This window comes from Nicotiana sylvestris, chromosome 1, assembly GCF_000393655.2.
Source record: "Nicotiana sylvestris chromosome 1, ASM39365v2, whole genome shotgun sequence".
Lineage (NCBI taxonomy): Eukaryota > Viridiplantae > Streptophyta > Magnoliopsida > Solanales > Solanaceae > Nicotiana > Nicotiana sylvestris.
The window spans coordinates 118122698-118148832 of NC_091057.1; the positions used below are offsets into that span (position 1 = coordinate 118122698).

Consider the following 26135-nt stretch of genomic DNA (forward strand, 5'->3'; position numbering starts at 1 on the left):
TCCCTCTTCTAAATCCCCCAAAAGCTCCAAAATCAATTTAAAATGGTGAATAAAGGCTGAAAATCACAAAGGAGGGTTTATATACTTTCTGGCCTAGGTTTCTTGTACCTGCTGTCTCTATACCGCATTTGCGGCCAAAGCACTACATCTGTGGTTTTCACTTAAAATCCCAATTCCGTACCTGCGATCAAACACCCGCACATGCGATACTGCAGGTGTGCTCAAACAACCACTTCTACGGTTCTAGCTCCCCATGGCCATTTAGGGATCTTCGACCCACTGGGCACTTCTGCGAGCCCGCACCTACGGTCCCCAAGCCGCAGGTGCGGTTATGACAGACTTTAGCAGCTTCAACTGCAACTCCCCAACTCTAACCTTTCCGTCAACCATCCAAAATCACTCTGAGCCTCCCCGGGACCTCAACCAAAAACACAAACAAGTCACATTCCACCATCCAAACTTATACCAATCTTTGAAACACACAAAACAACATCAAATTGACCAAATAACATCACATTCAAGCGTAAGGTTCTAAAAACTTTCGAATTCTGCTTTTGATCAAAAAGTACATCAAACCTCATCCGAATGACCTGGAATTTTACACACACATCACAATTGACATAATGACCCTACTCCAACTTTCGGAATTCTATTCCGACCCCTATATCAAAATCTCACCTATCAACCGGGAAACGCCAAAATTCTAATTTCGTCAATTCAAGCCTAAATCTACTCTGAACCTCCAAACCACATTCCGATCACGCTTCTAAGTCCCAAATCACCTTCTGAAGCTATCCGAACAATACTCACATCCGAGCCCTTTTTCACATAATTCAACATTCGGTTGGCTTTTCCTACTTAAACTTACTCAAAAGAGACTAAGTGTCTCAAACCTTACCAAAACCTCTCTGAACCCGAGCCAACAAACCCGATAACACATAATACAGCTGAACAAGACAATAAAAAGCAGAAATGGGGGAAACAGAGCGATAACTCATGAAACGACCGGTCGGGTCGTTACACTTTTTACCTTATATTATTCAATATTTTTGAAAAAAATCAAACATAAAAAACATAATTTAAAAGGGATTTTTTCTTTCCTATACAATATTTGAAACTTATTTACAAAAATTATCTTAATTTTATATATTGCCTGCCCTAAACAAGAATTACTTGCAAATTATATACATTCCACCTTAAAAGGCTCTGAGTCCATTATTATTACCTTAAATTAAGAGATTTAGTTACACCATTTTTTTTCCTGTCCTCCCCTCAATTTCCCTATTCTCAGCTGCCTTTCTCCATCCAAAATTTTGCATTCCTTTTAATTGCACGTTCCCTATTCAACTTAAACTAATCTTCATCACGTTTCCTATTCTCTTTTTCTATAGTGGCCATATCAACTATTCCTTTTAATTGCATAATTATTTTGCATTCCTTAGTTGACAGCATGCTTTTCCTTAAGGAATATAAATTTTTTCTTTCATTGTAGAATCATTGTTTTTCTTAATTGACTTATCTTTTTCCTTTTCACTTAGTTCATCCTAGAAATTCGTAACAGATTTGTGCTATCCTTCATGTCATCTTTTGTAACAACCTGATCAATCGTTCTGAGCAATTGTACTTCGATCGATTATTTTCGGGCATGAGTAGCTCCGTATGATATATTTTGACTTATGTGAATCGTCGGTTTTGGTTTCCAGGTTATTCGGAATTGATTTGGAAAAATGATTCTCAGTTAGAAGCTTTAAATTTGAAAGATTTGACCAAGTTTGACTTTTTAGTAATGGAAATCGGATTGGATATCTAATGGTTCCATTAGATCCGTTGGGTGATTTTGGACTTATGAGCGCGTCCAGGTTGTGATTTGGAGGTCCGTAGTATAATTTGGCTTGAAATGGGGAAAGTTGGAATTTTAGAAGGCTTGATCGGTAGTGGACTTTTTGATATCGGAGTTATATTCCGATTCCAGAAGTTGGAGCAGGTGCACAATGTCACATGTGACTTGTGTGTAAAAGTTGAGGTCAATCGGACGTGATTTGATAGGTTTCGGAATCGCGGTTGTGGAAGTTTAAAGTTTCAAGTTAATTAATTTTGAATTGAGGTATGATTCGTCATTTCGATGTTTTTATGTGTGTTTTGAGGTCTTGAGTAGGTTCGTGTTATGATATGGGACTTGTTGGTATGTTAGAACATGGTCCCAAGGGGCTTGGGTGAGTTTAGGATAGGTTTGGTTTGTTTTGCGCTCGTTTTTGATGTTTCGACGTCGTTTTTCAAGCATAAATTGTACTACATTAAGAAATGAGATCTCATTTCTGTTTTTATTGAAGCATTAGATTCGAATAGTAATTATGGAGGCATAGAAAAAAGAATTGTCGAATTTGAACATCGTATGAGGATTTTATGATAACTTTACTAAGAATTGGGTTGCTCGATTTTTTTCAGATTAATTACGAAATTTCCAATGAGTTCGTATTTAAAAATCTGTACTATTTTGAAATATTGAAACTAACATATCTCTTTTAATATAAGGTCAAATAGAGTGATTCAAGAGCCAAACTTAACTAAAATTTATAAGGAATCAACTGGAAGCATCAAAAGCAAGTTTCGGGATCGTGTGGCACGAGAAGCGAGGCAGAATAGTTGGCAGAGAAATATATAAAATAAGGGTTTGTTAATTTTGTCATATTTTGAGTTGGTTAGCTCGTATTTGTGCGATTTTTGGAGGCGATTTTCACCATATGGACTTATATTTCATGAATCCATCTTCGTTTTTGGCATTTGATTGATGATTGCAAAGTGAAATTTGTGAGTTTTTGCGTAAAGTCTCATAAAGTAAATTTGTAATGTTTGAACATCGATTCGGAGTAGGAATTGGATGAAATTAGTGTCACGACCCAAACCGATAAGCCGCGATGGGTACCCGGTACCTTACTCAAACGAGTACCAACATAATATATCTTTTCATGTCATACTATATCATAAATAACTGAGCCGGAGAGGCTACCGTTAAATAGGTAGAATACAACAGGTAATGCCAACTTATACATAATACATATGGGCCTCTAAGACCAAAATAACCACTTGAACACTGAACATAGGCCGACAAGGCCACACAATCTTTTACGTACATGACATCTGTCTACAAGCCTCTAAGAATACATAATCTTCATAAAGGTTAGGATAGAGTCCCGTCATACCAAAAAATACACATCTAACTCACACTAACCAAACAAGCAACTTCGAAGTAAATGGAGCACACCAATATCTTCTGCTGAGCTGATAGCCTACTTGGAGGGCTCTCCACCTGTCTATCGAGACTTGCGGGCATGAAACACAACGTTCCCGGGCAAAAAGAGATGTCAGTATGAATAATTTACTGAGTATGTAAGGCACAAAAATAAGTACATAATAGACATAGAGGAAATATAGAGTAAACGACTCCACCTATAAGTCTGAATAACTTTGTTAATCATGAAAAAATTATAGTATCATGCATATGCGTATGAATGTCATGTCATGCATAGGTACATATTTCATAACATCATCAGCCTCTGAGGCCATCCCATTATATCATCCTGGCCATTGTGGGTAAAATAATCAATGTATACTAGCTGATCAGGTGGTGGTGCATATATAACATCATAACCTTTCCCATATCCCATATACATATATACATACATATATATGCGTGTATAATGCCACTTGGTCATTGTTCAATGTACATGAATGCAATGTATAACAAGTACATTAATCAAATCTTTCGGAATGTCATAAGACCATTTTTCCTTTGAGTAATATCATAAAGAAAACACTTTTCAACTTCCATATTTTTCTGAGACCCATGAATAGATGATAGAATAATATGACACATGGGGAATCAAGAATATAGGCACCCCTAGTATTTCTATGAATAGAGTCATTTATGAAAGTTGCGTATTTTTCTCGTTTCATTTGTATCGTATGGATCATGCTAAAAGAAAGAAGGGATAGCCTTAACATACCTGGAGTAGGAAAAATCCGTATGATTTTCTTGGAAAAGGTTTCACCGTACTCCGTTAAAACCGCAAAATTTTATATTACTAACAATTCTCGTTGGATTTCTTTTAGTTGAAAAAAGTCTCGTTATTAATATCTCGTAGGAACTTGAACACTAAGAACTTCTAAGGTTCTGTTATGAAGGAACTTTATAGGATTTTTCTAAGTAATTTTGGCTAAGGTGCAAAGCTCACTTATGAATTGCTAACAGAACATTTAATGAAGGGTTGAATTCAATATATGAACCATTCTGTCATGGAGTCTCTTTATTTAAAGAGTACTTAGCAGATTACTTTTTAAGTCTTGTATTTAAATTGTGAGGTGTCTCTTCATTAGTATTTTAGGTTGCCACCTAATAAAGATCTACTAAGAGTCATAGCTTAAAAATGTGGCTAGCTGCCACGTTTTTGGGGTGAAAATTATTATTTTTTACCCACTTATTAGTTAATTAGGTAATGTCTCGTTACCCGATAATTAACCAATTACCCACATAATTTAAAAATTATCTCAAATTACTTAAAATTCTACTTATTTTTTAATATACTTTATATATCATATACCATGGTCATAGGGTACCTTGTATGGTACTAGTCCATAAATATTGGGTATTTCAGCTTGGCCGTATTTTACCCCAAAATGCCAAACTTTGATGAAAATTCATTTTCTTTGACTTACTTCCCCTTTCACCTTCATGAATTTACTCATCACTTGTGAAATAGCATAATCCATATATTCTGCAAATGATGTTTTACTTGGACTGATGTCAATTACCTTACGACAAATTCAATGTACAACACTACAGGGTGCAACATCGTCGTAACTTAATACTGCAAAATGTAACATTACCGTAATATAATACTACAGGGTGCAACATTGTCGTAACTTAATACTGCAAAGCGTAACATCATCATAATATAATACTGCGAGGGGTAACATTATCGTAATATAATACTGCAGGACATAACATCATCGTAATATTGCGGGGTGTAACATCATTCCCCCCTTTGGAACATTCGTCCTTGAATGTTAACTGATGCTCTTATCATTTTCATAACTTATAGCTCTTGTGAATACCTTAATACTCTCCTTTCCATTTAAGCAGTTTCTCTGTGAATAAATCCAAAGTCTAGGGTATTCCCCCTTTAGTCTTTTTGGTCATATCATGACTTGTGGTCGAAATCTTTCTAATCTCGCAACTGCTAGTACCTCCTATCATGTAGCCTATATGACCCTAGCTTTGTAAGTGTGCTTATGCAATTCATCTTTCCTTTTTCCTTTTTCCTTTTATCTTTTAGTCAATCTCTAGGCCTTACTTTGTATTCATATACAAGGCTTAATAACATGTATATCTGGGCATCTATAGGTGTACTGAAGTTCTTTGCTTGATACTTTGTAGAACTTACGAATATGGCCATATCTTATTTCATAGATCTGGTTATCTATTCGTATGACTTTAATGCATTTACATGAGTTATACTATACCATAATTTTTACTTCGATTTTTCTTTACTGAGGTATGCTTACCAAGCTCCCAGTTACTTTTGTTGCCTATACTTTAGGTATAAATCCCAGTCCTTTAATGCTCCTTCATTACCGTTTGTCTTAAGAATCATGGCCTAATCTCAAGTCATACTTTGTAACTTGTATCTATCCATTGTTGATTCACCTCAATGTTTATCTACAATCCTCTACGTGAAGACTTGAAACTTCTTATGTAATACATTGCCACTAGGGCTTACGTTGCATCGAAGAATATTTGAAGTGATTTTCGTAATCATATTTCATAGTGTCTCAATGTGATTCATCTTATAGGGGTATTCTAATTTCATGCCGCCAGCGAAATCTTTTCTTCTTCTTCTTTTTTTAAATCATTATTTAATCGAAGGCCCAAACGTCATCCTTTATCTTTCACAATTATACCCTCATTTTATTACTAGGTCAGCATTTCATTCTTTCTAAATGCTATCAATCTTAGACTCCTTTGAGTTCATTTAGGCTATACTGAACTTTCAATAACATAGAGAAACCATTATCTCTCTTGTTTTCATGGACTTAATCCCGCGGACTTATCCATTCTCATCACCTTTTCACTTGCCTTTGCTTATTCTTACTCATGTTTTCTTAAAACTTTGTCGCTATACCATACTTTAGCTTGCGACCTATGCATATCCATTTGTAATACTCGCAACTTTCCTCCAACTTGCTTGCACCATAGATTTCCTTATGTTATTCTGGAACGTCAAGCGAGACATTACATCGTCTCCAACTCTTCTATACTCTCTTAATTAGATCTCTCAGTACTTAGAAACCATAGGTTGGAAGACATGCCATTGACGATGCTGCTATCATCCCTGATTATTGGATCCCCGTGCTTATAGCTTTCTATCCTAAGTATGGACTATTCACAACTTTCTGCATTTGAGTATCTTGTATCATATCTTCTATCTCTTTCATAACCTCCCTTCCACATAGGTATGATTCACACCACAACTTGAAACTCTATTAGAATACTACAATCCGGTGGGAACTTCATACTGGCTTCTTATTACTGGTTTTATCGTAGAGCCGTTATAGACAATAGTTGTTGTACTATCTATATCATACCTCTAATTTTAAGGGAGATCCTACAATGTTCTCGATCACGTTGTTTCTAATTTTTGTGGTCCAATAATCAGATTCCTGATTACTTAGTTGACATCACTCTTTAGTTTCATCTTCCCTTTGATCAACCTTTATGTAGGCTTAAGCTATCTTCCGATCTGTGGTATATGGTATTAGTTATCCTGTTTAGCCTTTCATGGGCTTGAGAAATATACATGATACAACCTTTTAATAATTTAATCCTTCGTTTATGACCTGATCTCAATTCTTTCTTTTAACGTATACCAGAATCTTCTATGGTTGTATATGCTACATGTATAAAGCTCCAAACTCTTAAGTGAGTTCATAACATAACCAACTCTGGATCATTGATCGAATAATTTCATTCATTCCATTTTATTATTCTTTCAACGTAAGCTATTACTTTTCCTGGTCTTTCTGCCCCTTGTTGCGTCCATACTTAGCTTATCTTAGTGCCCACACATGCTAGAGTTTTCATACAACTCATATGATCTCAAATATTACTTTTAATTTTACTTCCCGTTTATTAGTCACGGTGGGTGTCACTTTCCTTTGGAGTGCTTATAATATTGTTGTGATACTATTAGTACACAACCATTTCCTCTTTAGGTCGTTGTGCTTAAGTTGAAGCCTTCTTCCTTATTTCCTCAGCTAGTCTTTCATTGTATTACTTAGGGAGGACCACCTGATTCATCCAAGGCTACGAGCTTATTACCTTGTTTATCCGACAAATTTTTTTTTCCTGTCCTTCCTCGCCTATAATTATTCGTAGTTTCTTCCCTCCATGCCTTTGTGCTTGTAGGGTTGCTTCTGAACTTGATATTTTGACTATCTTCCTAGCGGTATTCTCTTTTATTTCTGTAATACTCATATAGTACCTCTTTAACCCCCCCTCCCCCATATGAATATATCTCAAGTATTATAAGGTTATAACTGCGAGGCTGAATTCCCCGTGTTGGGGTTCACTCTGTTTATCTTGCACGATCTATTTATTTATCTATATCCATTTATCTAGCCATAACTAGGCTCTTCCTAAATTAACTGCTAATCATTCGTTGGCCCATTCTCATATCAATAGTCGGTGTAATCTTTATTGGATTATTTACTTGTCTTAACTTACCTTACGTCGTGCTTACATAACGTTCTGGAATCATAGCATATCTATAATATTTGGATAAGTGCAACCTCATCCCTTTCACATTTTTATCGCATTCCTCCTTTATCATTCCATATTCCACCCTTTAGGGAGTACTAAGACTTGGAGCTATAATGACCTACCCATAGATATTTTTCCTCTTCATCGTTGGCGTAATTTCCCATCATTTATGATTCTTACTCACCTTGCGGTAATCCTTTTGTACCAAGTATAACTAAATTCCTCACTCGCGATGGTGACACTTAGTATAACTAGCACATACAGTCTTTAAGCTTAACATTTCTCACATTGCTTGCTTTAGGGAAGCGTCTCCCTGAATGACCATTCTCTGAATTTATCATGAATCTTCTGCGGTTGTCCATTCTATTATTTCCGTAATGCAATATGAAATTCTCATGATGCTGACTATTATTAAATCACCCAGTTCCTAATTCATGTTTAGTTTATCTTGTTCCCCGGTCAATACTGATTTCTATTATTCTAGGGTCTAACTTTTCCTTCTATTAATCACGTTAAAGTTGCGAACTTATTTCTCGAAATGAGGATATGACTATATGGCCTATAATCTTTTGTTTTCTTAAGTCTCATCACATTTCGTCTCATTTTTCATTTGACTATAGGCTCTGTAACACTCTACCGTTGTCATCCATATATCACATCTCACTCATAATTCTTCCTTATCTCTCTTCTCATTACACTGCTAATATTTCTATATCCCTTTTCTTGTGAAAACTTCAACACAACATTCTTTCACTTTTAGCTCTCCTTGTTTCATTCATCGGCTCTTCGTGTTGCTCAATGTCCTCGCTCTACTAGGGACGAGAGTCATACTAAGGTAATATCTATCCTTTCCAGGCCTTCAGTGCCTATCATCTGAATTTATTTTTTTGATCATGCTAGTATTCGCATCTAATTGTAATATTCTAGAGTGCACCATCTGGGTGTCTCACAAGGAGATCTATTAGCACATTTGCAATATCCTTCAGCAATGTCAACTAACTCAAGCAATCCATTCACCAATTTGGGTTACCCTAACCCCAGCCGGATCTTGTTATCCCGTCCTTCTCTTAACTGCACATGTTAGCACCCACAGGGCATCACTAAAATGGGTGTGACCAATTGTACATACCTATTTTATGTTGAATATAACTCAAAAAGCTTATGTTCCTCTGCCTGAATTATAAACATTATTAACCTTCATTAACTAGGCGCCTCGTACCTTTCTTCATCTTGCTTCTTTTGCTTGTTGAAACTTGTATTTATCTTCTTAATCTCACATTGTCATTCACCATAAAGGTGGATAGGTATTCTTGCCTTAAGGCTTCTTATCAGTAAGCTTACACCTTTCAGTACACCCATGATCTGCTAAAGACCTCATATTTACTTATCGTAGGCATCATATAAAAAATTGAACTCCTCTGACTCATCTCTTCCACAGGTATCTCTCCTTCCAACCTTCTTTCCGAATGTAGGTATTGTCCTATTACAAATAAAATAGTATTTTGGAATTTAAATTCTTATAAGTGAGATCTACCACACGATCTAGAGTAAGAAGAAAGAGTGACCATCCTAAATGCCATGTAGCCCCCTGCTTATAAGTGTGGTGCATGACACACCCATAAACAAGACTCAACTAGACACGGCTTGTAGACATCCCTATAATAGAACTGCTCTGATACCACTTTTGTCATGACCTAAACTGATGGGCCACAACGGGCACCCGGTACCTTACTAAACCGAGTACCAATATAATGTTTCTTTTCATGTCATACTATCATAAATAACTGAGCCGGAGTGGCTGCCGTGAAATAGGCAGAATACAACAGGTAATGTCAACTTATACATAAGACATATGGGCCTCTAAGACCAAAATAACCACTTGAACACTGAACATAGGCCGACAAGGCCACACAATATGTTACATACATGACATCTGTCTACAAGCCACTAAGAATATATAATTTTCATAAAGGTTGCGACTGAGTCCCGCCATACCAAACAATACACATCTAGCTCATACTAACCAAACAAGCAACTCCGATGCAAACAGAGCGCACCAACATCTTCCGCTGAGCTGATACCCTACTTGGAGGGCTCTCGACCTGTCTATCGAGACATGCGGGCATAAAATGCAGTGTCCCAAAGCAAAAAAGGATGTCAGTATGAATAATGTACTGAGTATGTAAGGCACATAAATAAGTACATAACAGATATAGAGGAAATATAGTGTAAACGACTCCACTTGTAAGTCTGAATAACTTTGTAAATCATTAAATAATTATAGTATCATGCATATGCCTATGAATGTCATGTCATGCATATGTATATATTTCATAACATCATCAACCTCTAAGGGCATCCCATCATATAATCCTGGCTACTGTGGGCAAAATAATTAATGTATACCAGCTAATCAGGTGGTGGTGCATATATAACGCCATAACCTTTCCCATATCCCATATACATATATATATATATATATATATATATATATATATATATATATATACATATATACGGGTATATAATGCCATCTGGTCATGGGATTGGTACATGAATGCAATGCATGAAAAGTGCGTTAATAAAATCTTTTGGAATGTCATAAGACCATTTTGCCTTTGAGTAATATCATAAAGTAAACTCTTTTCAACTTCCGTATTTTTCTGAGACCCATGAACAGATGATAGAATAATATGACACATGGGGAATCAAGAATATAGTCACCCCTATAGTATTTCAATGAATAGAGTCATTTATGAAAATTGCATATTTTGCTTGTTTCATTTGTATCGTATGGATCATGCTAAAAGAAAGAAGGGATAGCTTTAACATACATGGAGTAGGAAAAATCTATATAATGAATATGCACATGGGGTGCAGGGATTAATGTGAGCATGCCAACTCAGTAAGTAATAAAAGTAAAGGCAGCTGAGCGATAAGAAAACACGTAAAACATAGCAAAATGCTACAAAGAGGTAGTATAAAACCAATGCAATGCAATAAAATAGTGAAAACTTGTAAATACACCTTAGTTCAGTAGAAACCTCTTTAAAAAATCTTTTTACAGTTAAACGAGTGAATGAAAAGCAGTGAGAAAAGATAGACACATAAAATCAACCCCTCGGCAAAATACCAACAGAATCAGCCCCGAGGGCTATCTCACAATCACTCGTATCAGCCCCTTGGGCAATAACATGGAACAACGTCAGCCCCTCGGGATATAGCACATCACAAACTGGGTACCCGCGCTCACCAGGGGCGTACAGACTTCGGGAGGGGCCCCTTACGGCCCAAGCGAGCCATCTCGTGGCATAATCAAAATAGACTCTCGGCCTCATATCAAGCCACCTTGTGGCGTACAACTCAGTCCCTCGGCCTTATAATAATGAATAAGTATAATATTGTTGTAGCGCACAGCCCGATCCCATAGTATCCTCACAACATACGCCCTCGGCCTTACTCAGTCAAAATCTCACAAGCCGCTCGGGCAACAGTAAAACACGATTCTCAGCCCAAAATATCATTTATAATATCAAAAATGAATAAAGATTGTTGAGTTCTGAAAACATTAGAATATAGCATGACTGAGTACAAATACGAAGTCAAAACACTGAGGAATAATAGTAAAAATCCCCTAAGGGTCCAAATAGTTGGCATGAGGCCCAAATATGACATTCAGCCTAAAACATGATGATAGCAAATAAATTTTAATCAAATATGTAGTTAAACATTCATACCAGAATCCCCAATAGTGCACGACTCCACGCTTGTCATCTAGCATGTGTGTCACCTCAAAATAGCACAACAATGTGAAATCCGGGGTTTCATACCCTCAGGACAGCATTTACAATCATTGCTTACCTCTATTCGGTCCAAACTCTAGCCCGCGATGCCTTTGCCTCTCGAATCGGCCTCTGGATGCTCCAAATCTAACCAAAATCAGTATATAACCATCAAAATATGCTAAGGGAACAAAGCCCACTTGAAAGCAATAAAATTACAACACAAAATCCTGAAATTAACCATACCCTGACCCCTGGGTCCACGCCTCAAAATTCGGTAAAAATTACATCAATAAACTCCTTGTCTCCCCACGAGTTCATACATATCAAATACATTAAAATCTGACCATAAATGACCCTTCAAATCCCAATATTTAGGTCTCAAATTTTCAAGCCCTAACTTCCAATTTTTAGGCTTAAATTCCACAAATTCCATGATTAATTAGGTAGAGATCACATTAAGGTTGAGTATTAAGTCCATAAATCTTACCTCCAAGTGTTTCCCCTTGATTCTTCTTCAATATTCCTCAAAAAGCTCTAAAATCGCAAACAATGGTGAAACTTAGACCCAAAATCGCGGATATGGTCTTTTAAAACATTCTACCTTGCTATTCAAAATCCTTTTCGCGAACACGATCAAAGCATTGCGTTCACGAAGCACAAAAATACCGTTTACCAAAAATCCTCTTACGTGAATGCGACGACCCATCGCGAACGCGATGCCTCAGCAACTCAAACCTTCGCGAATGCGACATCACCATCGCGAATGCATTTAACAAAGACCTAGGACTTCGCGAATGCGGGACCTTCATCGCGAATGCGAAGGCCAACACTCCTGCCTCACATCCTAACCCTTCGCGAACACGAAGCACAACTGTCTACAACACTAACAACAAATTTTTCTGCAATCCTTTCAACTTTAAATGATCCGTTTAACCACCGAAACTTCCCTGAGGCCCTCGGGACCTAAACCCAACATGGCAACAAATCCCATAACATCGTTCAAACTTGTTCAAACCTTCGGAATGCTAAAAACAACATCAAAACACCAAATTTGCATCGGATTCAAGCCAAAGAATTCCAAAAACTTCCAAATTCCAATTTTGATCAAAAAGTTTATCAAACCACGTTCGAATGACCTGAAATGTTGCACACATATCCCAAATGACATAATGGACTTATTGCAACTCCCAGAATTCCATTCCGACCCCTATCTAAAAATCTAACCTACCAACCAAAAAACGCCAAAATTTAAATTTCGCCAATTCAAGCCTAAATCTACTTCGTACCTCCAAAAAAATTCTGATTACACTCCTAAATCCCAAATCACCTCCCGAAGTTATCCGAACCATGGGAACTCATATCCGAATCCTCTATCTCATAAGTCAACATTCGGTTGACTTTTCCAACTTAAGGTTACTCAAAAGAGACCAAGTGTCTCAAACCTTACCAAAACCTCTCCGAACCTGAGCCAACCAACCAGATAACACATAATACAGTTGAACAAAGCAATAAGAAGAAGAAATGGGGAAAACGAAGCGGTAACTCATGAAACGATTGGCCAGGTCGTTACATCCTCCCCCTCTTAAACAAACGTTCGTCCTCGAACGAGTCAAGAAATATACCTGAAGTCTCAAACATGTGAGTATATCTGCTTCGCATCTCCCCCTCGGTCTCCTAGGTAGCCTCTTCCATTAGTCGACCTCTCCACTGCACTTTCATTGAAGCTATATCCTTTGACCTCAACTTTCGAACCTGATGATCCAAATAGTCGCTGGCTCCACATTGTAAGTTAAATCATCATCTAACTGAACCATGCTGAAGTCCAATACACGAGACGAATCGCAAATATACTTCCGGAGCATAGAAACATGAAATACTAGATGCACACTCGATAAGATGGGTGGCAAAGCAAGCTCATAAGCCACCTCTACAATCCTCCGAAGTACCTCAAAAGGCCCAATGAACCGAGGAATTAATTTACCTTTCTTCCCAAATCTCATAACACCCTTCATGGGTAAAACCTTCAACAGGACCTTCTCACCAACCATGTAGGACACATCCCGAACCTTCCTATCAGCATAACTCTTTTGTCTCGACTGCGCTGTACGAAGCCTCTCCTAAATCACCTTCACCTTGTCTAAAGCATCCTGCACCAAGTCTTTACCCAATAGCCTGGCCTCACCCAACTTAAACCAACCAACTGGAGATCTACACCGCCTCCCATACAAAGCCTCATATGGAGCCATCTGAATACTCGACTGATGGCTTTTGTTATAAGCAAATTCTGCAAGCATTAGAAACTGATCCCATGACCCTCCAAAATCAATGACACAAGCGTACAACATGTCCCCCAATATCTGAATAGTGCGCTCGGACTGCCCAACCGTTTGAGGGTGAAAAGTTGTGCTCAACTCAACCTGAGTACCCAACTCTCGCTGCACAGACCTCTAAAACTGTGAAGTAAACTGAGTGCCCCTATCTGAAATGATGGAAACTAGGACACCATGTAAACGAACAATCTCCCAGATATAAATCTCTGCCAACCGCTCTAAAGAATAGGTAGTACATATAGGAATGAAGTGCGCAGACTTGGTCAGCCGATCCACAATAACCCAAATAACATCGAACTTCTTCAAAGTTCATGGGAGACCAACTGCAAAGTCCATGGTGATCCGCTCCCACTTCCACTCTGGAATATCTATCTGCTGAAGCAAGTCACCCGGTCTCTAATGCTCATATTTCACCTGCTGACAATTGAGACACTGAGCTACAAATCCCACAATGTCTTTCTACATTCTCCTCCACCAATAATGTTGTCTCAGATATTGATACATCTTAACGGCACGTGGATGAATGGAATATCGTGAGCTATGGGCCTCTTCCAGAATCAACTCCCGAAGCCCATCCACATTGGGCACACATATCTAGCCCTGCATCCTCAACACCATATCATCACCAATAGTCACATCTCTGGCATCATCGTTCTGAACTCTGTCCTTAAGGACAAACGAATGAGGATCATCAGACTGGCGCTCTCTGATGCGATCAAATAAGGAAGACCGAGAAATCACAAAAGTCAATACCCGATTGGGCTCCTAAATATCTAACCTCATGAACTAATTGGCCAAGGCCTGAACATCAACTGCAAGAGGTCTCTCCCCAACTGGAATATACGCCAAACTCCCCATACTCACCTCTTTCCTACTTAAGGCATCATCCACCATATTAGCCTTCCTCGAATGGTACAAAATAGTAATATCATAATCCTTTAGCAACTCCAACCATCTCCGCTGCTTCAAATTGAGATCCTTCTTCTTGAATAAGTGTTGGAGGTTATGATGACTAGTAAACACCTCACAAGACATACCATATATATAATATCTCCAAATCTTCAACGCGTGAACAATGGTAGCCAACTCCAAATCATGAACAAGGTAGTTCTTCTCATGGGGCTTCAACAAAGAGAAGCATAAGTCAATAACTCTACCCTCATGCATCAACACACACCCAGTACAAACTCTCGAAGCATCACAATACATGATATATGAACCTGAAGCTGATGGAAAAACTAACACTAGAGCTGTGGTCAAGGCAGTTTTAAGCTTCTGAAAGCTCTCCTCACACTCATCCGACCACATGAAAGGAGCACCCTTTTTAGTCAAATTGGTCAAGGGCAATGCGATAGATGAAAATCCCTAAACAAACCGGTGGTAATAACCCGCCAAACCAAGAAAGCTGTGAATCTCTGTGGCTGAGGACGGTCTGGGCCAACTCTGAACCACCTCTGTCTTCTTTGGATCAACCTGAATACCCTTGTTAGACACAAGATGTCCCAAGAAAGCCACTGAACTAATCCAAAACTCACACTTGGAGAACTTTGCATAAAGCTTTTCCTCCCTCAATCTCTACAACACAACTCTCAAATGCTCTGCGTGCTCCTCCTGACTACGCGAGTACACCAAAATATCATCAATGAAAACTATGACAAATGAGTCGAGATAAGGTCGAAACATGTTGTCCATCAAATGCATGAATGTTGTTGGGACATTAGTCAGCCCAAATGACATCACCAAGAACTCATAATGACCATATCGGGTCTTGAAAGCTGTCTTAAGAATATCTAAGTCCATGATATTCAACCGGTGATAACGTGAACGGAGATCAATCTTGGAGAACACTCTCACTCCCTGACGTTGGTCAAACAAATCATCGATACGAGGCAAAGGATACTTGTTCTTGATTGTTACTTTGTTCAAATGCATGTAATCAATGCACATCCTCATCGTGCCATCCTTATTCTTCACAAATAGAACAGGCGCACTCCAAGGTGACACATTAGGACGAATAAACCCCTTATCAAGGAGTTCCTGAAGCTGCTCCTTTAACTCCTTCTACTCCGCTGTGCCATACAATACGATGGAATAGAAATGGACTGAGTGCCCGGCACCAGATCAATACCAAAATCAATATCCATATCTAGTGGCACGTGTCCTCACTATCTGTAAGAGAATAAAGTAACAGAAATTTAGTACTCAGATCAACAGATTCACACGACAAGAATTTCAAGAATATGAAGTTTTTTTTCTAAAGGTTTTGCAGCCTCCAGAGGATAAATAAATATGTCTCCATACCGATCCGCGAGACTTTACTAAACCTGCTCATGACTCGTGAGACCTATGTAACCTAGGCTTTGATAGCAACTTGTCACGACCCTAAATTGGACCCGGTCGTGATGGCACCTATCGTGAAACAAGGCCAGCTGACACAACTACCAAACCAGTTAATAGTTATAATAATTCATAATTAAGTCATTAACAAGTGATAAATCCCAAAAATAGAGTGAAATAGAATAAATACAGAAACAAACACAGTCCAACATCGGGGTGTCACCAGTCATGACCATCTAAACATCCGTCTAAGAGTATGGAAAAGGACTACACAGTCTATTACAGAATCTATACAAGGGAAAGTAAAGATATGAGGGAGAAACACTGGGCTGCAAATGCCAAGCATCTACCTAGTGAACTCCGAACAGCCTATTGGAAGCAATCAACCCTCGCTAGCGTGACCCGAGGCTCCTGAATCTTTACACAAGGTGCAGGGAGTAATGTGAGCACGCCAACTCAGTAAGTAATAAAAGTAAAGGCAGCTGAGCGATAAGTAAACATGTAAAATATAGAAAAATGCTACAAAGAGGCAATAAAAAACCAATGGAATGCAATAAAATAGTGAAAACTGGTTAAACGAGTGAATGAAAAGTAGTGACAAAAGATAGCCACATAAAATCGGCCCCTCGGGCAAAATACCAATAGAATCAGCCCCTTGGGCTATCTCACAATCACTCGTATCAGCCCCTCTAGCAATAACATGGAACAATGTCAGCCCCTCGGGCTATATCACATCACAAACTTGGTACCCTCGCTCACTAGGGGCATACAGGCTCCGGGAGGGGCCTCTTATGGCCCAAGCGCAATAACAAGCCATCTCGTGGAATAATCAAACAAGCTCTCGACCTCATATCAAGCTACCTTATGGCGTACACTCAGGCCCTCGGCCTCATAATCATGAATTAGTATAATACTACTACACTGCGCAACCCGATCCCATAGTATCCTCACAACACAAGCCCACGGACTTACTCAGTCAGAATCTCACAAGCCACTTGGGTAACAGTAAATCATGATGCTCAGCCTAAAATATCATTTAAAATATCAAAAACGAGTAAAGATGGCTGAGTTGTGAAAACAGGAGAATATAGCATGACTGAGTACAAATACGAAGTCAATATAGTGAGGAATAGTAGTATAAATCCTTTTAGGGTCCAAATAGTTGGCACGAGGCCCAAATATAATATTCAGCCTAAAACATGATGATAGCAAACATTTTTCAATCAAATACACAGTTAAACCGTCATACGGGATGGACTAAGTCACAATCCCGAATAGTGAACAACCTCACACTCGTCATTTAGCATGTGCGTCACCTCAAAATAGCACAACAATGTGAAATCCAGGGTTTCATACCCTCAAAACAACATTTACAATCATTACTTACCTATATCCGGTCAAAACTCTAGCCCGTGATGCCTTTGCATCTCGAATCAACCTCTGGATGCTCCAAATCTAACAAAAATCAATACATAACCATCAAAATGAGCTAAGGGAACAAAGCCCACTCGAAAGCAATAAAATTACAACACAAATCCCGAAATTAACCAAACCCGATCCCCAGGGCCTCTTGGAAATCGATAAAAATTATATCAATAAACTCCTTGTCTCCCCATGAGTTCATACATATCAAATACATCAAAATCCGACCACAAATGACCCCTCAAATCCCTATATTTAGATCTTAAATTTCCAAGCCCTAACTTCCAATTTTTAGGCTTAAATTCCACAAATTCCACCATTAATTAGGTAGAAATCATAATAGGATTGAGAATTGAGTACATAAATCTTACCTCCAAGTGTCTCCCCTTGATTCCCTCTTCAATCTTCCTCAAAAAGCTCCAAAATCGCCGATATGGCCTTTTAAGACATTCTTCCCATCTATTCAAAATCCTTCTTCACGAACGCGGTCAAAACCTCACGTTTGCGAAGCACAAAAATACCGTTAACCAAAAATCCTCTTACCCGAACGCGACGACCCCTCGCTAACGCGATGCCTCGACAACTCAAATCTTCGCGAACACGTCATCACCATCGCAAACTCGTTGAACACAGACCCAGCCCTTCGCGAACACGGGACCTTCATCGTGAATGCGAAGACCAACATTCCTGCCTCACATCCTAACCCTTCGCGAATGCGAGGGTCCACTCGCGAACTCGAAGCCCAACTGTCTGGAACACTAACAACAAATCTTTCTACAATCGTTTCAACTTGAAATGATCCGTTTAACCACCCAAAACTTCCCCGAGGCCCTCGGGACTTCAACCCAACATGTCAACATATCCCATAACATTGTTCAAACTTGTTCCAACCTTCGGAATGCTTAAAACAACATCAAAACACCAAATTTGACTTGTATTCAAGCCTAAGAATTTAAAAAACTTCCAAATTCCGCTTTCGAACAAAAAGTCTATCAAAGCGCGTCCGAATGACCTAAAATTTTGCACACACATCTCAATGACACAATCGACCAATTGCAACTCCCGGAATTCCATTCTGACTCCTATATCAAAATCTCAGCTATCAACCCGAAAATGCCAAAATTCCAATTTCAGTAATTCAAGCCTAAATCTACTCCGTACCTCAAAAACACATTCCAATCATGCTCATAAGTCCCAAATCACCTCCCGAAGCTATGCGAACCATCAAACTCACATCCGAGCCCTCTATCATATAAGTCAACATCCTGTTGACTTTTCTAACTTAAGCTTACTCAAAGAGACTAAGTGTCTCAAACCTTACCAAAACCTCTCCGAACCCGAGCCAACCAACCCGATAACACATAATATAGCTGAACAAGGCAATAAGAAGCACAAATGGGGAAAACGGATCGGTAAGTCATGAAACGATCGACCGGGTCGCTATATCTACAACTTTCATACATTATTTCTACTAAGTTAAATACAACTACAATATTGTCACGATCCAAAATCCCTCTGTAGGAGTCATGATGACACCTAGTCTCTAAAACTAGGTAAGCCTAATATTAACAGAAATAACAATAATATTCACTAACTTCGCATTAGATAACTCTGAACAATTATAATTCCCAAAACTGATAGTACATGTCATAAGCCTTTCTAGGAGTAGTTACACATAATAAATAAATCATTGTCTCAGAACAAAAGGAACCAATGGAAATAAATACAATTGAAGGTGACTCCAAGGCCTGAGAACACAGCAACAGGTTTACCTTGAGTCTCCACAGCAATGATCTGCATAGCCACTAACGATCAATTACCTGGATCTGTATAAAAATGTACAGAAGTATAGTATGAGTACACCACAGCGGTGCCCAGTAAGTATCAAGACTAACCTCGATGGAGTAGTGATGAGGAATAGTCAATACACCTAATAGTCTAATAATTAAACAGGATATGACAACAAACTAATAGGATAAAGATAAGAAAGTAATGCCAGTAGTAGGGAGAAATCAAATTACAACAATGGAGACGATAAGGGGAAAACACGAGTGATAACAAGAATAACCATGTAATTACACACCAACACAGTTGGGATACAGATAAGTAAAATGTGACAAAATAATATTAACTTAACCAATCACATCATTTTTAATACACAAAATTCCAACAATCCCGGGACTCGGAACCTCATCTCAAAATCACAACTTTCACACCTTTAACAATCATGACACCTTGTGCCCACATTTTTACATTTCACTTTAAAAAATAAAAACCAAATGTTACTCAATACATATTGTCCGCAACAAACGTAAATTAAGATGTTCAAGTAGTCCGATTTAAATAACATAAAGTAAATTACAGTTCTAAACCAAATGGGAAATTTGTGAGAAAAGAAGAAATTACTTTTAGAAATCATTTGAGTGAAGAAAATAGCCTTTTCAAATAAAAATACAACATCGAATAAGCTATTGCCTTTAATATAGGATTTATCAAATTAAAACTTAATATAAATTATTTTAAGTAAAATACAACCTCAGACGGGTTAAGAAAATTTAATTGAGAAACCAATTGAAATAGAATAAAATAATTGTTGGAATTTGTGCTATTGGAATATATATGTGGCGAGTTCTAATTTAAAAGTCATACAAGGTAGCATAAAATTAATTCTTTTATTTTAAATCATCATATTACTAACAACTCCACAGGGCAGGAGGAAATGGATCAACGTAATAAATTTACCTTGAAGATTTATTCACCAGAATAATAGTATCAGGGACAAAACTCAAGAAATGAAGGAATGTCAATAAATCAACGCCAATAACTCGATCCTCAAAACTCATCGACACAAGAAATATAAATTATCAAAGTCTTGTACGAATGAACTAAAGTCAATACAGTAAAACATGGGATACCAAAATACAAGATATGAATATTTACCTGTCACGGCCCGGATTTCCCACCATCGGGATCGTGATGGCGCATACTAGTGAAAGCTAGGCTAGCCAACTATTATGATTAATTTACTCTTCTCAATTTTAATCTTTTAATATTTGCAAATTAACATATGATAAACAACTGAATAACAATGCGGAAGAACAAAATTTAACAATTATGCAAATACCAATACGAATCCATAATAATAAACCACCCAGAACTGGTGTCACAATCTCATAGACTATCTAAGAAAAAATACAAATAGGGTCTGAACAAAGAAAATACATGTCTATCTTTGAAATAGAAAAGAACAGAAGGAAACAAGATAGGAAGGGGACGCCAAGGCCTACGGATGCCTGCAAGACTACCTCGGGTCTCCGATGGACTGAAGGCAGGAACCCCTAGCTAAGGTCTGTATGCTCCAGTACTGGGATCTGCACAAAAGAGTGCAGAGTGTAGTATCAGCACAACCGACCCTATGTGCTGGTAAGTGTCGAGCCTAACCTTGGCGAAGTAGTGACGAGGCTAGGACACAACAATTAACATAACATGCAGTTAAACAGTATCTAGCAAAATAACAGTAATAGATGCAATTCAAAAGTAATGGGAGGGGTAACATGCTGTAGGGGAATACCAACATAAAGAATCACAATAATAACGGAATGAAACAATTAAGGAACTTGAATCGATAACACCAAGAAATCATAAAAAACTGGCAATAAGTGCATGGCATCGCCCTTTGTACTTTTACTCTCAACCTCACCAATGCAATCAAATAATGAAAATGTGCACAACATCACCCTTCATGCTTTATCTCTCTTCCTCACCATATAAGTATTAGAAATGTGCACGGCATCACCCTTCGTGCTTTATTTCTTTTCCTCACCATATGCATAAATATCAAAGTAAATGTACATGGCAATACCTTTCATGCTTTATCACTCTTTCCTCACCAATGCATAAGTATACGCGTTCGCATGCCTCAGGTCGCGTTCGCATAGAGCAGCCCCTAGTGCTCCGCTTCGCGATTCAAGTTTTGCGTTTGCATAGAACAAATTCACCCCCAGCCTAGTTTCCCTTTCGCGATGGCGAGAGTGACTAGGTGATCACGAAGCATGCTGCATCAGCCACCAGATACAACAAAAACCTACAACTTTTTCTAAGTTAAAACCACCCCGAAGCCTACTTGAAACTCACCCGAGCCCTCGGGGCTCAAAACCAAACATGCACACAACCCCAAAAATATCATACATAATTGCTCGTGCGATAAAATCGCCAAAATAACACCTAGAACTACAAGTTTAGCATCAAAATCAAAGAAAAATCTCAATAACTCTTAAGTTCAAATTTTCACAACCGAGGGTCTGATTCACGTCATATGAAGTCCGTTTCTTTCCAAATTTTACAGGCTCAACTTAAATTTCATATAAGACCTGTACCGGGCTCCAAAACCAAAATACAGGCCCGATACCATTAAAATCAAAATTTTTTAGATTTTTACAAACTCTTATAATTTTAGTTAAACAATGTTCTTCAAAAATTTATTTCTTAGGCTTGGGACCTCGGAATTCAACTCCGGACATACGCCCAAGTTCCATATTATTGTACGGACCCTTCGGGACCGTCAAATCATGGGTCCAGGTCCGTTTACCCAAAAGGTTGACCGAAGTCAACATAAATTCAATTTTAATGGCAAAATTAGCATTTTTATCAAATTTTCACATAAAAGCATTCTCGATATATGCCTGGACCATGCCTGCAAATCGAGGTGAGATAAAAGGAGGTTTTGAAGTCATCGAAACACAAAATTGACTTTTAAATCAAGTGATGAACTTTTGGGTCATCATATCCTTCACCTCTAAAACAGCCATTCGTCCTCGAACGGACATAGAAAAGAAGTACTTGAGTCGGGGAAAAGATGGCGATATCGGCTGTGCATATTGGACTTGGACTCCCAGGTAGCTGCCTCGCCAGGCTGACCTCTCCACTGAACACGAACTGGAGGGTAACTCTTCGATCTCAACTGATAAACCTGCCGATCCAGAATCGCCAACGACTCCTCCTCATAGGTCAGATCCTTGTCCAACTGGACAGTGCTGAAGTCAAACACGTAGGATGGATCGCCATGATACTTCTGAAGCATGGACATATGAAACACTAGGTGCACAACTGATAAACTTGAAGGCAACACAAGTCTATAAGCTACCTCTATCACTCGATCAAGAATATCAAAATGACCAATGAACCTAGGGCTTAGCTTTCTCTTCTTCCCAAATCTCATTACGCCCTTCATGGGCGACACCCGGAGCAACACCCGCTCTCCGAACATGAATGCCACATCACAAACCTTGCAGTCGGCATAACTCTTTTGCCTGGACTAAGCTGTAAAAAGCCTATCTTGAATGATCTTAGCCTTGTCCAAGGCATCATAAACTAAATCTGTACCCAACAATCGACCCTCTCCCAGCTTAAACCACCCAACCGGTGACCGACACTACCTACCATATAATGTCTCATAGGGAGCCATCTAAATGCTCGACTAGTAGTTGTTGTTGTAGGCAAATTGTTCTAATGGCAAGAACTGATCCCATGAACTCCAAAGTCAATAACACATGCTCGGAGCATATCCTCCAAAATCTAAATAGTACGCTCGGACAGTCCGCCCTCCTGAGGATGAAATGTTGTGCTCAACTCGACCCGCATACCCAACTCATATTATACTGCACTCTAGAAATGTGGGGTAAACTGCGTACCCCGGTCAGAAATGATAGACACATGCACACCATGGAGACGAAAAATCTCTCGAATATAATTCTCTGCCAACCACTCAGAAGAATAGGAAACACCCACATGAATGAAATGCGTTGACTTGGTTAGCCTATCCACGATAACTCATACCTCATCGAACTTCCTCTGAGTCCGTGTAAGTCCAACAACAAAGTCCATAGTGATACACTCCCACTTCCACTCAGGAATCTCAATCTCCTGAAATAAACCACCAGGTCTCTGATGCTCATACTTTAACTGCTGATAATTTAAACACCAAGCTATATATGCAACAATATCCTTCTTCATCCTCCTCCACCAATAATGCTACCGCAAGTCTTGATACATCTTAGCAGTGCCCGGATGAATAGAGTACCGGGAACTATGGGCCTAATATAGAATCAACTCACGAAGTCCATCCATATTAGGTAAAAAAATACAACCCTGCATCCTAAAAAATCCATCATCCCCAACTGTGGCCTACTTGGCACCTCCATGCCGCACTATGTCTCTAAGGAGAAGCAAATGAGGATTATCATACTACCGATCTCGGATACGCTCAAATAATGAATAACGAGCAACTGTGCAAGCTAACACAAGACTGGGCTTAGAAATATCCAACCTCACGAACTGATTGGGTAAAGCCTGAACATCCTAAGCGAGCGGTCTCTCCCTGACCGGAATATATGCAGGGCTGCCCATATTGGCTGACTTCCTACTCAAAGCATCGGCCACTAAATTGGCCTTCCCCAGATGATACAAGATAGTGATATCATAGTCTTTCAACAGCTTCAACCACCTCATCTGCCTCAGATTTAGTTCCTTCTACTTGAACAAGTATTGCAAACTCTTGTGATTCATGAACACCTCACATGACACACCATATAAATAATGCCTCCAAATCTTTAGCGCGTGAAAATGGATGCTAGCTCCAAATCATGAACTGGATAATTCTTCTAGTGAATCTTCAACTACCACGAAGCATATACAATAACCCTGCCATTCTACATCAACATCACACCTAGTCAAATACGAAATGCATTACAATATACTGTATATGGCCCTGAACCTATGGGCAAAACCAACATCGGCATTGTAGTCAAAACTGTCTTAAGCTTCTGAAAGCTCGCCTCACACTCATCCGACCACCTGAACTAGGTATCCTTCTGGGTCAACCTGGTCATCGGGGCTGCAATAGACGAAAACCCCTCCATAAACCAATGGTAATAGCCCGCCAAATCCAAGAAACTCCATATCTCTATAGCTGATGCAGGTCTAGGCTAGTCCTTGATTGCCTCTATCTTCTTCGGATCCACCTGAATACCCTCTGCTGATACCATGTGACCTAAGAATGCAACTAAACTCAACGAGAACTCACATTTCGAAGACTTAGCATATAACTGATTGTCCCTTAGATTCTGATGAACCACTCAAAGATGCTGCTCGTGCTCCTCGTGGATGTGGGAATAAATCAAAATGTCATCAACTAAGACAATCACAAAGGAATCCAAATAAGGCTTGAACACTCAGTTCATCAAATCCATGAAAGTTGTTGGGGAATTTGTCAGCCCTAATCCTCAACTGATGGTAGCCAGATCTCAAATCAATCTTTGAAAATACATTAGCACCCTGAAGTTGATCAAACAAATCATCAATCCCCAGCAATGGATACTTGGTCTTGATGGTGACTTTGTCAACTGTCGATAATCTATACACATCCTCATCGACCCATCTTTCTTCTTGACGAACAACACCGGCGCACCCCAAGGAGAGACATTCGGTCTAATGAAGCATTTATCCAACAAGTCTTGCAACTGTTCTTTTAATTCTTTCAAATCTGGTGTGGCCATACGATATGGCATAATAGAAATGGGCTAAGTGCCTAGAGCCAAATCAATGAAAAAGTCAATGTCCCTGTCAGTTGGCATCCCCGGAATTTCTGAAGGAAATACCTATGGAAACTCACAAACAACGGGCACAAAATACATAAAAGGAACCTCAACACTAGAATCACGAACATACGCCAAATAGGCCAAACATCCCTTATCAACCATGCGTTGAGCATTCATATATGAGATAACCATGCTGGTAGAATGACAAAGAGTCCCTCTCCACTCCAAACGAGGCAACCTTGATAGTGCTAAGGTCATGGTCTTGGCATGACAATCCAATATAGCATAATTAGGGGATAATCAATCCATCCTTAGAATGACATCGAAATCCACCATATCGAGAAGTAGGAGATCTATATGGTTCTCACAACCCCCAATAACATCCATGCAACCACGATAAACACGATCTACAATAATAGAATCACCCACCGGTGTAGACACATATACAGGAGCACTCAAATAATTATGAGACACAGCCAGATAAGGGTCAAAATAAGATGATACATAAAAATATGTGGACCCTGGATCAAATAGAACTTAGGCATCTCTACTGCACACTGAAACCATACCTATGATAACTGCATCGGAGACCTCCGCCACAGGTCTGGCTGGAATAGCATAACATCGGGGCTGGGCCACACCACTATGAATTGCATCCCTAGGACGGCCTCCTCCTGGCTGGCCTCTACCTCTAGCTGCCTGACCTCCACCTCGAGCGGCCTGACCTCCACCTCTAACACCTCTACCCCTACCTCTAACTGGTTGAGCGGGCGGTGGATCACCCGGTGCTGGGACTATAGCACAAGAACCCTATTGCTAAGAACTACTCGAAGCTCGAGGGAAAAACCTA

At 39.1% G+C, this 26135-nt stretch overlaps 1 protein-coding gene across 1 annotated transcript; it reads right to left on the minus strand.

Moving 5' to 3' along the window:
* Nucleotides 1-22345: 22345 nt before the first annotated feature.
* LOC138873826 (uncharacterized) lies at nucleotides 22346-22908 on the minus strand. Its single transcript, XM_070152307.1, has 2 exons — nucleotides 22530-22908; nucleotides 22346-22383 (listed from the first exon to the last, which is right to left on the minus strand). Exons 1-2 carry the CDS (start codon nucleotides 22906-22908, stop codon nucleotides 22346-22348), a joined length of 417 nt encoding a protein of 138 aa, XP_070008408.1.
* Between the last annotated feature and the right edge of the window lie 3227 nt (nucleotides 22909-26135).